Source organism: Podarcis tiliguerta (genome assembly GCF_965153285.1).
Source record: "Podarcis tiliguerta genome assembly, chromosome: 2".
Classification (NCBI taxonomy): Eukaryota; Metazoa; Chordata; class Lepidosauria; order Squamata; family Lacertidae; genus Podarcis; species Podarcis tiliguerta.
The window spans coordinates 97,765,256-97,779,868 of NC_139535.1; the positions used below are offsets into that span (position 1 = coordinate 97,765,256).

The following is a 14,613-nucleotide window of genomic DNA, read 5'->3' on the forward strand; positions in this document are numbered from 1 at the left end:
ATGGTGTGATCTAGATTCCCACTGTTCGTGTTGTCATAAATGAGATGGGGCCTGATCATTATCCCATACAGGCTTAGAATGCATAATCTCATACAGGCTGAGAATCTGCTACAGCGATTGGGACACATCCAAAAAGAGGGTAGCTAGCTGCACATTGCACTCAGACGGGCAGAGCATGCTTATGCAATCAAGCTGCTGTGTTGCTGCTTGTAAAGAGATTCAGCGTCAAATATGCAAGAATACTTTTATTTTTATTTTTTTTTAGAAATAATAAAATAAGACATAATATATATATAAAAATTTTGTACAGTCCATGATTTGTGCAGTACATTAGGAAGACTTTGATACAAAAGGCTGCAAACAGGAAAATAAGTAAAGGAGAACGATTGTCAAATGCCTGTTGGTTTTGTTCACCTTACAAACAGCTGCAGGACAGAAAATCCATTTACGAGAAGAGAGAGGTCTCTCCAGTTGCCTGTGGGGTGGCAACTGCGCAGCACTCTCCTTCCTTAAAAATGATCAACAACAGCAGCCAGGTTTTTGTATTTTTTTGTTTTTTTTAGAAAAAGAAGACATTACAGTACTTATCAGTTTTTACTTTGTAACCCCACCCCAACAAATAAAAAGGAGAGCAAAAATAAGAGAGCAAAAATATCAGATTCAGAACCCTTTGTCTTTGCCAAATGCATGCGCAATAGAATGAATAATTATGGGGGGGGGGGCGTGAATCTGTGACTGAACCATGTACCCAAAGAATACGCACATTTTTATTCATTTTAAAACCTTGCACACCAGGCCACGGTTGAGAAACAACAGCAACCCTTTGTTGCACGAGCGAGATAATAAGGCTGCAACCCTATACTGTGTGCCCACTTCCCTGGGAGTAAGTCCCTGTTGAAGCAATGGAACTTACTTCTGAGTAGTAGACCTGCTCAGGATTGCACTGTTAGTTACGTACAAGAGAAGCCCGCACCCCCCACCCCCATTCAAGTATTTCTAGGGAAAAGGAAAATTACTGCTTGTCTCAAAGCTCTTCTTTGTGGCTTGAGGACTCAGGTCTGCATGCAGTCTACATTCCAGTGACGTCAGTGGGGAAATTTCCCATCGGTGTAAGTGGCGAGCTATTGCACCACAAATCTATACTTGCTCAACACTTAGCACAATTGTCCCTTGTGATCAGCTGCTTCAAAAATAATCTTTCGATAGCTTCACAATGGTCATGGAACCTAAGGCTGAGCCTCCCAAGGCATGTTGAGCTTGCTTGCTTGCTTGCTTGCTTGTTTGTTTGTTAAAAAAGAACATCATGAGGACAATTAAGGGCCAGTAGGTACCATGATATATACATAAAGGAAGGTTTCGTTTTAGCATGTTTTTTTCACATGCAGAAGCAAACAGGTAAAGACAAAGGGTTATTTGAGGAAGAGAAGCATACCCCCGACAAAGAGTGCAATAGATTTACCACTCTCATCAAGTCTGTAGCGATCTGAATGCAAGTAAAAAGGAAAGAAAAAAGCCAATAGCAAGGACAAACACAATCAAGTTAAACATCCATGCCTAAATAAATAACAAAAAAATAACTCATAGCATTAGAAATCCCATAAGGCTTGCAATTATTTGCTAAAAACCATGCTAACCTGTAGCATCATAGGTTCTAACTGATGCCATCTTGGCCTTTTCTCCTATCGTTTTTCTTTTTCAGTGGACTTCTCTATTTACATTTGGCTTTAAATATGAAAATACTTGATAAACTTTATTTTAAAAAATGTACATTTTCGTTAAAAAAAATTCTGAAAACACAAAACCCTGCTTCTCAGGAAAAGAAAAACCAACTCTGCACCAGGAAAAGAAAAGAAATATTAGATTTGATTTTTTTAAAAAGAAAAAAAATCCCTTTCTCTGTGTGTTTGTTTTTAAAACAAATATATTCAACACTTTCTCAACCCACCTTTCCCTTTAATGTCTCAAGTCTTGCAAGTGGGAACTTTGTGCATTTTGGAGTAGTTTCCTCCATTCTTTGTTTGACATGTCACTAAATACTCTTTGGTTTGCTCTTTATTTTCCTTTGCAAAATATATCACAATAGCAGCACGAGTCATGTTCAATTGCTTTCATTGTTTCCCTGACCCAGAGACTCCAGTCAGGTTGCCATGCATATTTAGTTCTATGCCCCCCCCACCTCCTTTTTTCGCTCTTCAGAATTAGCCTCAGTACATGGTACATAAACAATATCTGACTTAAGAGGAAAAACAAACAAACCTGCCTATATAATACCACCTCAAATTCTGCAGTTTCGAACCCACCAACTCTGCAAAGTTCATTCTGACTGGGAAATGCCACATTACTGAATTTCTGACAGGGCAACTGTGGCCTGGAAAGCTTCGCAGATGTTTATTAGGAACAGCATTAGACCCAGAACAAGCTATTTTTAATGGCATACAGGGAGATCCAATACTGTAAAAGAATTTAAGGTTTATTCCCTCAGTTATCACCTTCTCCTTCCACCTGCTGGTAGGGCTCGTACGTCTATAACCTATGGGTGCCACTGAAACGGTACACTTGATCTTACAAGGCAGGGAGAATTTTTAAAGCATTCTTGGCAAGAGGCCCCCAAATGCCATTAAAGCCACGGTTCAGCAGTTGGTCGCAATAGCCGTTTAAAGATTTCGGTGAAGATATATTGCTATGTCTGTTGATCATCCCATCGTGGCTTTATCAAGTCGTCAGAAAACAAAAAGAGGGAACTCTTTTACAGTATTGTTCCCTTCAAACTCACCTGCCCACCCCCACCCCCTGACAAACAATCTAGAAAAATTTTAGCATACTTCCCCCCCCCCCATCACCCTGGCAAGGAGAAGCTGTCCCATCGAAAACAAAACCACTGATCTCCTTGCATCAGATTACTCCACGTCAGTTTCCTATCTCCTGGGAGCAGCCTGTTGCTTTGTTCATGGCAGCCTATTACGTATGGTCAAGTCTATCTCTATGGCTGAAACGATGGTTTTGCCAACGTGTAACAAAGCTGGATTAAATGTCAAATGGAGCGTAACTATGGCCTTGGTTCCGTTTGATGGCTCACAATACAATGCTATACATGTCCACTCAGAAGTAAGACATACTGAGTTCAGTAGGGCTTTCCCCCAGCTGCCTCTAGGATTGCAGTCCCTGCAAAATCCTGCTCCACTTCTAACAGGGTTCTGTGTTCTAAAAACTGGTCTGGAATGCATGACTTCCCAGCTGACTTTCTGCCACAGTCTTGCTGTTTTGCAAACAGGAAATGACATATGTCTGCTCCCTTTCACTCAGTTTCTTCTCCTCCTCCTCCTCTTTAAGATCAGAAGTTTATTTGCCCAGAAAAGGATGGGGCAAAAAAAGGAGTCTTTTGTTTTAGAATAAGGTGCATTTTTTAAAATAAAAAAAATACTACATGCGTAAGGACCTTTGGGGAAGAAAGATAGTCTGAAAGCAACCTGCTCTGTTTAAGTAAAAAGCTGTGCAAATGTGTGCATTTTTTTCTCTTTGGTATTCACTTAGGTAGCTTTGAAATCAAAACACATTTTGGATTTTTTTTTGGGGGGGTGACTCCTATTCCATTCCCAAACACAAATTAAAAAATATATATCTTGCTGTAGGCTACTGCATGGCATTGTGTTACATAATACTTCTTATGTAACTGGATAGTACGAAGAGAAATTGATTCTAGCCACCAATCTACTGGCCTCATCAAAAGTTCAGATTCCCTAGCATCACCAGTCACTTTGACTGACAGAGAGCTTTGAAACTAACAAGTTCAACACTGAGAATTTCCCCCTTTTCTGTTTTTGTTTTGCGTTTTTGTTGTTGTTGTTGTTGTTTTTTTTAAAAAAGGATATATAAAAGAAAAAAAACAAATACTACACTGCGACAAAAAATAATTACAATTTGTGTTCATGTAGTTAGCAGCAACATTAAAAAAATAGTAAGGCCGTCTCTTGCCTTGGTTATGCCATTAAAAACATTCTTGTTCCCAAGAGAGAAGCATTTTGGGAGACAGAGAGAGAAAAATAAACGACAAACAATACCACTCAACCAAAGCTTGCCTGCAAGTTCAAGTTTTGTAAAAAATATATATACATAATTTATTCTACAACATATATGTGCTTTCTAGTCACGCACAGACATAGTGCTTCATGTTCCAATTCACGCTTTTGCTGTACCTCCCATGAAGACAGCGTTTTGAAAACCAGCCTAGCAGGACTTTTTGGCCTGCATGCCTATCTCTGTTTGACAGTACCGTCATCTGAAAAACTGTTTGCGGCCACTCCTGCATGTAGCCTGCCCGTTATTGACAGATATATTTTAACCAGAGCGGAAAACATTTCCATCAGTCATATTTCAGATTCCCGCCTTAAAGGCCTAGGCTCTAGGGGAACACCAGCTTGGCTGTGGGGCTCCATCTCTGGCTGTGTGTCTGTACTCGTGCTCTCGGGCACTCCATTGTCACTATCTTCTTCCTCTTTGCCCGTGAGGGCTACTTCATTCTCGTAGCAAAATGAGTTTGCATTAGAGAGGATGTATTTCTTTTCCGCTAAGTCTCTGGCACTACAGAGGGGTGTGTTCGGCACTTCGTACGTTTTGTGGAACCTAGAATAATCCACTTTGTAGTAGTTCTTCTCTTCAAACAGTACAGGCTCATAACGGTGGCCCCAGAGGATTTCGTTTGCCAGATAGGAGCTACGGCACTGGGTAGTCATGGCAGTAGCTTCCACCATGCCTTCTAATATTACTACAATTTCAAAGTCTGTGTTGTCCATATCTTGCTTACTTAAGTCATACAATGGGCTCTCTTCATCTATTTCGTGGACAATTGTAATAGGCGACACCAAAAATATGCGGTCTATCCCACTATCAAACCCGACGTTGATGTCAATTTGGTCTAGCGGGATGTATTCTCCTTCAGTGGTGATTCGGGATTTGAGAAGCTGAGCTCTCACGTGAGCTTCCACCAAGTGGCTTTTGCGTAGATTCCCAACCCGCCACATCAAGCACAGCTTTCCATCCCTCATAGCTATCACCGCATTGTCGCTGAAGATGAGAGTTTCGTTCCTCTTCTTCGGCTTGGCCATCTTAGCCATCACAGCACCAATGATGAAGGCATCAATGATGCAGCCGACTATCGACTGGAAAACCACCATAAAGACGGCGATGGGGCACTCGTCCGTGACACACCTAAAGCCATAGCCAATCGTCGTCTGCGTTTCAATGGAGAAAAGGAAGGCCGCAGTGAAGCTGCGAACTTCAGAGACACAGAGTCCTTCCTTTTTATCGAGGTCCCCGTGCAATAAGGCAATCAACCAAAACACACAACCAAAAAACAGCCAGGAGAGGATGAAAGCCAGGCAGAAGATCAGCAACATCCACCTCCAGCGGATATCTACGCAGGTGGTAAAGATGTCTGCTAGGTACCGCTGTCCTTTCTCTCCCACGTTTATGAACTGAACGTTGCAGTGGCCATCTTTCTTGACGAACCGGCTCCGGCACTGCTGCCTGGTGTGTACCTTGCTCTTGCCATTCCCAAAGCCATTGGCAACAGCCATGGTGGCCAGCTTCATGCCGTCCTCTTCCGAGGAAACTATGCTGTAGCGGTTGGTTCGCACGCTGCCCATCGCTTCCGCTGTGGACTGTGGTGCTTCTGCTTTAGAAAACAGTCTGAGTTTCTGCAGAACCCTTTGGAGAAACAGTTTTGAATGCTCTCGGGGAACACACTCAGAGGAAAAAGAGAGAGAAGCCGGGGCCTCTGTCAGACCTTGACTGCGCCAAGGAACCTTCCGATCGTCGCGGCCAACTTAGCAGCCAATCATCTGCCACAAGGAGACATGGCCTGTCATAAAAGAGAGAGAGAAAGTTGTGTCAGCAACTGTTGGGATCGCATTTCTATTTTTCTGCCCCCACGTGATCTTGTACGGATCCCGCTCCCAGCTTCATTCATTCCAGAGGCACCTCATCTTGTTCTGTAGCAACTCAGCATAGCCACAGGAAATCACGCAGCTAATCTTAAAAGAAAGCATCATCTAATAGCGCGAGTTTTTATATGCAGAATCATAGCATAGGAAGGTACCATGAGGGTCATCTAGTCCAACCCCCTGCAACGAAGGAATGTTTTGCCCAACGTGAGATTATGAAGCTCATGCTCTACCGACTGAGCGATCCCAGGAGATTCGGCCAATACAGGATGACAACTTCAGCCAAAGATGGTATAATGAATTTAATCTAACACAGTATGCAATGACCAGAAACACATTTTTTGCCAGGGTCAGGGAGTGTCTCATTTAGTCATTCTGCAAAAATAAGGAACACTCCTTAAACTGCCCAGCATTTTGCTATTGGGGCTCACTTGTCCAATTCTGGTCTCTGGCTGCATAAAACCTTTCTTAAGGGTATAAAGGGGACTCACTTTAAACTCTAGTATTACACTGCCACCAGTATGAATTGCCAATAGCCTGGTATCTTGCTGATTAGTTTTAAGCCATCCATTTTGAGATTCCTAGATCTGAGAATCCTTGATGTGATTTATACCAGTTTTAACATAAGATAGTGGTGCAGCAATAAACCTGCTAGCACATTTGCAAAACTAAGCAGGGTCCGGTATGGTTTCAATATTGGATGGGGAACTGTGTGCATTGCAGGGCCTATCTGACCCTTGAGGTCCCTTCCAACTCGATATTTCTATAATGCATTTGTATCTAATCCAAGTTTACCCTTTTGCAGTATTTGACATCCCTCCTCTTATTAAATGAAAGTTGATTGGAAGCTAAGCACTGAATTTTGTTTTCACCTTTTTTCAGAATTCAGTCCACAAAGCCATATATTGCTAGTGAATCTAAAGCAGCTTGATGCTGGACATTGACATAGTGATTGTTTCAAGATGTGTGTTTTGGTAGTAGAGCAAATATACAGAAACGAACCTCATGGAACTGTGAGTGAGATCCAGGTTCACCTTTATTGCGGGGGATCAGTATGTTGCTTGTGTTTTGTTTTGTTTTGTTTTAACTAGTAAATTAAGCAACCACAGGTTGCAAAATATGGCTGAACCAAAATATACAGACCAACATTCAACATGTATGCAAGTTACAAGGGCATTTACTATAGTAGTGAAGCAATGGCCCTGATCCTGCTCAACTCATTCCCAACTAGTCATGTCTATGATGATGCATGTTCTTATCCCACACAGCCAATTGGATGCTAATCTGCCTATGCATTTCAAAGCCTGCTTCCTTGTCTAGCTCTCTTTTGTTGCATCCATCCATTTTGCTGCCATCCAAATTTCTGCAGCTCAACTGCCTGAACAGTGTGGTTGGAACTTCGTGAATTTGCTATGTGAAGGAGCTGCCATTTAGTCAGGACTGGCTCATGTCCCTATGTGTTTGTTTGTTGCTGGGGTTTGTTTTTTTTTTTAAAAAATCTAACCTAGAATGCTACTTGTTTATTTGACAAGAGGCTTGCTGTAAGGCACATGTGCATAAGACTGCAGCCACGAAGTCTTAACCACCTCAAGCATATTCAGTCAGAAGTATGGGCCACTGGATTCAGAAGCCTAACCATGTTTACTCAGAAGTAAAACATATGAAATGGGGATCAGGTCAGTAGGTCTAGGATTGCAGACTTACTCCCTAATGGTTAGGACTATAACTGTAGAGATGTTTCCATTTCTTTTCGTGACTCCTCGTAAGTTCAATTTAAAATGCAGCAGGTGACACAACAGTAGTCTTGCTGATATTTTACTCTTAAAATGAAGAGGAGCACTTGCTTTGCATCATACAAAATTTGACGTGCATCCTCAGTGGGTCAAAACCACAGGTCATCCCACAGCAAATATTCAAACTCAAACAAACATCAAATAACACTACACTTAATAGTCTAGAATGGCAATTCAAATATAGAAGAATTTTCATAGGTCAAGTGACTCTCAAAGCATGGTTCCAGATGATGCTATATAAACTTTTGTCTAATTCTCCAGGTCACAGCTGCATAAGGTAACCTTATATGTTAGGTACTTTCCTAGATAACAGAAAGCAGATCTTCCCATAATAATTACAGATGGAAAGTCTAGGCTGGATGTAGGATAGGTCTGTCCCTGGGTGCTGAATGCAGTATGTAATGGGTGACATCTTCTTGAAATTAGTCAAACTTATTATGCTTCATATTTTGGCAGCTTTCAACAATCAAGGGTTATTCAAATGTGCACTAGTTTTCTAGTTAATTTATACCTGTCTGATCATTCGTTTGCAAGGCAAAAGTTCAATTTTTCCAGCAACTAATGCTTTGTTTTTTATTTAAACAATAGCTCAGCCAATATCTAACCCCTTAGGCAAAACTACTTTCAGTGCTCAATTTGCACTATTTTACTGTTGATGTATAAACGTAGTCTAGAATATCAGTTTAAGAAAGAATCAGATTTCTGTTTATACACAAACAAAAACAGTTAACTGAAAGATAGCTTCATTGGTCTGCAGATTATTCCATGTCAGAAACCACATCCTATTATTGTCATCATGCTGCATGCCCATGTTCAAATTACATTTGTAGGCATGCTGTTTGGGCTGATCTTTTTCTCAGATTTAAAGGAGGAAAACAAGCCAGTTTAAGGGAGGGGAGAGAGAGAGAGAGACTGAAAGAAGGTCTACATGAGACTTTGGAAAACTACCTTGACCTTTGGCCATTTGATCAAATTCCAAGCATCACTCCAACGTAATACCAGCTTCCTATGAAATGCCTGCTCAAATTAGAACCCTAGAAATAGCACCAAGTACCTATTACTGGCAGATTTCCACTACCAGCAACAGTAATTGTTCCATATGTTGTACATTTGCATGGTATTATTAGCTAATAGAGTTTCACCACTACGGGCACTCTGCCTCTGGAAGCAAACCCCTTATGTGCAGGTTGGCTAAAATAATTCTTAAACAAAGAGCCTGGGGTTATAACTCTTTCAAGTGTTTATAGACTAGAAGTTCATCATGCAACAAAACTTTGGCATACCACACACAACACTTATTACAGCCTTTATAGGATAACCACCCTCTCCTTTAACAACACAAATTGCCCACTACTGCTCCCACTGTAACTAGGATACAAACAGGGAGCAGGCAGAGGGACAGGTTAACCTTCACGATGAATCTCCAGACAAGGTTGACAATGGCACATTAGTAGCTGCAGAAATCTAATGTCCACAAAGTGAATGGCAAAATTCCTGCTATTTATCCAAGCAGGATCAGGTTCTGGAGATGTTTAGAAGAATGGTGCAAGCATGTAACGCACACATGAATTTTGTGGGAGCCACAGAGACAACAGAACTGATACAGCAGCAGCAGACCTACAGCACAGATGTAGAATTTGGACAGGCAGGGATCAGGCCCTGTGGAATGCTTTATGAGCATATAGCCCCAGCATTAAAAGGGTAGTGCCAAAGTCTCAGAAAATTCTGAACTCTCCCTCCCTTTCAGCTGTCCAACACACACACACACAAACACACACACCTTCCTTTGGAAATGAAGACACCACTCACTATCAGAAGAGAATGCCCAACACCATTTATGACGGTGCACTTCCTTCTCCCAGCCACAATTTAGCAAACCCATGTTACCAACACCTGCTCTGTTCCTATACAACAAGTTCACAGTACTGAGAGGTGGGTAAAAGTCTGCAGGCTTTTCTCCCCTTCCAAGCTGTTGCTACTTCTCCTGCCTACCAGCAGTCTTCCCACACTCTACTTGAAGAAAAGAGGGGGGAGGGGAGTAAGCTGACTGCGAACCCACATGCTAGAGAAACTCCAGAGCTGGCTCCTCCAAAACCCTAAACAGAATTGGGAACAGCACCTTGCAGAATGAAGCTTCAATTCCAATGCCACTGCTAAGGTTATTAAACCACTGCTGTATACAGTGGTACCTCGGGTTAAGAACTTAATTCATTCTTAACCTGAAACTGTTCTTAACCTAAGGTACTTTAGCTAAGGGGGCCTCCCACTGCCACCACTGCGCGATTTCTGTTCTCATCCTGAAGCAAAGTTCTTAACCCAAGGCACTATTTCTGGGTTAGCGGAGTCTGTAACCTGAAGCATTCCGTAACCTGAAGCGTCTGTAACCCGAGGCACCACTGTATTGAGCTAGCCTCATGCAACCTGAACATACCCAATAAATAAGTTCAACGCATTACATTTACTCCCTACTGCCTCTGTAGATGTGTTCTGCATGTATGTGTTGACAGATGGAGAGAGTCGGGGGATTTCCCCCCCCCCCACTTCCACCCCAAATAATGGGCTCTGAATCTGAGCAAACTGTGTCTAGGAACTGCGTCTGGGAGGAAGCTTTGGAGCACAAGCAGCCTTCTGAATTTAAACACATTCATGCTTGTTTGAAAATTGCAGTGATGAAATAGGTGAGAAGCATTCTTAAAAAGAAAAAAAAATCAGCACTCTCAGGCTGCTCAGGGTTGAGCGAACAGGGGGAGAGAAATAGTTAATGAGCAAGCAGCAGTTATTCCCCAGTTGTCGCTGCACACCTCTGCTGAGGCTGTTCAAGGCACATGTTGCTAAGTGAACCTAACTACTACCTTCCTGTGCCCTGAGTAAACAGAATGGCTGTGAGCTAGAGCTCAAATCAATAATCAGAGCAATGCCCTCCTCTTCAAGTGGATCAGGAGTCTATTCTGCCTTCCCCTTACTGGCAGTCTATTAATATTCTCAGCTTAATTTTTAATTGTTAAGGCACAACAATGCACAGGACTGCCCCTCCAATACCTCACTGCAACGGAGGACCAAAACAATGAGGGTGGTTTTAAACAACAATGCCAACAACAAGAAGAAAGTTTGCAGAAGGAAGTGTGTGAGGGGAAAGGGGGGAGGATGAGAGGCTTTTGATCCCAGATCCTGCTTGTTTGGAGAAAGATGGCAAGATATTTCTAGATGATGACAAAGTAACAACAAATGACCAGAGTCATCACTAAGAAGGGGGGGGGGTCTTTGGCAAGCTGCTTAAGATGGAAAAAGAAAGAAGTGCAGGAAAAAAAGGTAAGGGGCAGAATATAGAAATTATGCACAGTGAGGGAAAGAAAGAATCTGGGAAGCGGAAATATTGGGAGGGGGGGAGAAGAGTGATAAGGAAGAGGTTTTCCTCACAATAGTTTTTTCAGCTGCAGAAGCTGCTTCAAGCTCTAAACATTCCTGCTACAGCACAAACTATTTTCAGATGGCAACGTCTGTTAACAGGCTACAGCAGAGCCAAAATGATTTGTTCTTTATTTCTTATATTTTGCCCGGGGGGGGGGGGAGCCCTGATGAATCAAGCTAAAGTGATGCAATCTCTCCCCAAACGCAAGACATGCTGATCTTTTCTTTCGATGCCTGCTTTTGGCATGGAATAATACCAAGATTTAAAAAAATATATATAATAAAATAAGAGGGGTGGGGTACAAACAATCCACAAGTTGCTTCGGAGCATCTTGGGGAAAGGTCGACATGTGGTATTTTAGGCTCTTTTGAAATATGTTTCAGAGCTTCAGGAGGACCTAAGAGGTCTTGATGCTGTGACCTATTCCTGAGTCACAGCATAGTTGCAAACCAGAGGCAAAAAAAGGAAATAGCAAAAATAATCCAGAGCTCAGCAGAGCTGGCAGCATTTTTTAAATTTTTTTTTTGCTAAACTCCATCCAAAACAGTCCATTGCAAAAGCAACTAGATGCAGTGAAAGTTAACAGCACAGAAGAACCGCCAGCAACCGCAGACAAATCTACCTGCAACAATTTCAGCAGCGACTGAATCTGGTACCTGAAAGCAAATTTATAAAATGTTTCCATTTTTGGACCTCCGGGGAAATCTCCCTGCTGCAAGCAAGCAACAAACCATTTCTTAATTCTTTCTTTCAAGACCCTCAAGCCTATTGATCTGTGGGGGCTACAAGGTTACATTCTGCCTCAAAAGAGCAACAGTTCGCAATATTCCTCTCCATTGAGAGGTTCCAAGCCACCCCGCTTCCCGAAGGTCAAAAAAGAGAGAGAAAGAGAAAGGCTTCCTTACCTGTCGGTGGATTTTAAGCTAGGCAAAAATTATATTGTTAAAATGGGTGTTAGATCCAGAGGTGAGCAAAAAAAAGGAAAACCATCCCCAAGCTCTCCCTAGCCTCAGCCTGCCGCTGGCAAGTGATACAACGGAATAAGCTACTGCCTCTCTTTTGAGCGCTGCCCATGTGATTTTTAATACCGGCTCGCCAGTCTCCGCCCACGGGGGCCTCCTCGGACCAATGAGCGCCGGGGGGCGGGGCCGGGAGCGCCTGGGCCTCCGGGGCCGCGGCTCCGCTCCGGCAGTAGGAGAGAGGGGAGCGGAGGCGACGGAGCTGCTCCCCGGGACTTCCACCCGCTTGCGCCGAGCTCCTCGTCCAGCAGCTCCGGAGTCCTGCTGCGGCTCGGAGGGAACTGAACGCGGGTGGGTGGGAAAGGGGTTGCAGGAGGACCGACCCCGGGGGCCATGCGCGTCCCAGCCCCGGTTTGCTTCCTACGGGGCGGGTGGGAAAAGGGTAGGGAGAGGGATGGCCCCGCTGCGCCCTCGAAGCATTTCTGGCCCTGCGGGAGGAGCCGTGGAGCGGCCGGTGGCGGTGGATGGACGCGTGGCGGGACGTGGGAGAGCCCGAGAGGGGACTTCTACCATGGATGCTTCAGTGGAGATTGCTGCATCGCAGGGGGGTTGGACTAAAAGACCTTTGGGGATCCCGTCTGACTACAATTCTGTGGTTCTCCGCGCTGAGGAAGTGCGGCAGGGTCGGGAGGAGGGCGCGGTGTCCGAGAAAGAGAGAGAGAGAGCGAAAGAAAGAAAGAAAGAAAGAAAGAAAGAAAGAAAGAAAGAGCCTTCAGTAACTTGGGGGGGGGGGGACACGTCTGGAGGAGCCAGGAAGTGAGAGTCTTGCTCACCCTAAAGAGCAGCGCACAGGCGATGATGGTGATGGGTCTCGCTTGCCTTTTCAAAAGCTTGGACGTGAGGGGTTTTTGCAGGTGGGTTGACACCAAAATATGAGGCAGATAGGAACAGAGACCTTAAAGCAGGTGGACTGGAGAAGAAAGCTGTGTGTCTAGTGAGGGGTTGGGGGAGGTTGTGTGAAGGATCAAAGGCAAGTTCGGGGTTGCCACTCCTCCTTTTCCCCTTTTTCCTCCCCCTTGGCAAGAGGTTTAAGCAGAAATCCATCAATCGCAGGAATAGGGAGAATGGCACCCTGCTGGATTTCGTCCTGTTCAAAGGGTGCAGAGCAGGCGCCAAGGAAAAGGTGGCATCCCTTGGGAAGTGGACTGGGGGGAGCGCAGGAAAAAAGGAAGGGTGCCTGTGGGAGTACAATCGAGGACTTCTCACACGCTCTTTTAAAAACCGGGATTGGGGGCAAAATCTATGGGGCGAAGAGAAGTTATGAGGGGCTGGTAGAGAATTGCACCTGAGGTTGGATTCTGGGGGCGGGGGGTATGGAGAAACCGGAGCGAAAAACTGGGAGAAGATGGTGTGGGGGATGCTGTGTGGGTTGCAGAGAGAGATAATTGGGAGTGTTGGTGGGGGGAATTGAAGGGAGCTCAGGGGAGAGGCTGAATGGCAGCAAAGTGATGTAGGCAGAGAGTGAGTGAATGAGACATTAACAAAGCAAGGAGGGTCTTGTATTTGTGGAGGAGTAAAACGGCTGACGAACGTGTGTGAAAAGCCGAATGCCTTGCCCTGGGAGGAATGGAGACAAAGAAAAGCTGGGCCTCTGTTAACAAAATGCAGCAAATTAGCAACAGTTAAAATCGTGCTTGTGTAACTATTGTCCCTAAAAATATCACAAAACACGTTCAAACAATCAAGCTGTGCAATAAAGTTATTAAAATGACTTCATCTCAAGCACCCGTTTATTTTCTCTCCCACCCACCACCCGAAATGGCCCTGTCACCAGCTAATTTGTCCAGAAATAAATAAATCCGTGGCCACAGTTATTCCAATCAGGTGACACTGAGCATGAAAGGCACACATTCTGTTCCTTATAGCCTCCGTCATCCTATGTCCCTCTTCAAACTAGAGGTGGAATCATCTTATACAGGATATTTTAGAGTTCCACACCAACACATGTCCTCATATCACTAAATGTTTAATTGAACATGGAGTTTCTATCAGTATGTATTTCTGAAAATGGGGGAAATGTCTACTCATTTCTCTCTTCTCCCCTCCTGAGAAATTTGCAGTTGGAAACATACAGAATTATTTTGTGTGCATAAGCCAATGTGTGCCTCTCATGTAATGTGTCTATAGCCAGTTTTACTCATCTGTGCATTTTGTTGCTATAAACAGACATGGTGCTGTTTTAATTTTGTGCATTATTATTTCTTTTAGGGTCCAGTGAGGACCGGGATAGCTGAGTTGGTTAGAGGGGTAGTGCTGATAACACCAAGGTTGCAGCTTTGATCCCAGAGCTCAACAACTTTGGGGTAAAATTGAGAAAAAAGAAAAAAGCTCAACAACTTCAATCCTTAAAAAAGGTCAGCAACTTTGGTCAGCCCTCATGCATGTTCACTTCATCAAATCTGGCCCTCTTTGAAAAAAGTTTGGGCACCCCTGGACTAGATGGTCTTTAGGGT

At 43.7% G+C, this 14,613-nt stretch overlaps 1 protein-coding gene across 1 annotated transcript; it reads right to left on the reverse strand.

The window, feature by feature from the left end:
• Positions 1-232: 232 nt before the first annotated feature.
• On the reverse strand, positions 233-12,203 carry KCNJ2 (potassium inwardly rectifying channel subfamily J member 2). Its single transcript, XM_083427799.1, has 2 exons — positions 12,047-12,203; positions 233-5,857 (listed from the first exon to the last, which is right to left on the reverse strand). The coding sequence occupies exon 2, from the start codon at positions 5,640-5,642 to the stop codon at positions 4,365-4,367; it is 1,278 nt and encodes a 425-aa protein (XP_083283925.1). The 5' UTR covers positions 5,643-5,857; positions 12,047-12,203; the 3' UTR covers positions 233-4,364.
• Between the last annotated feature and the right edge of the window lie 2,410 nt (positions 12,204-14,613).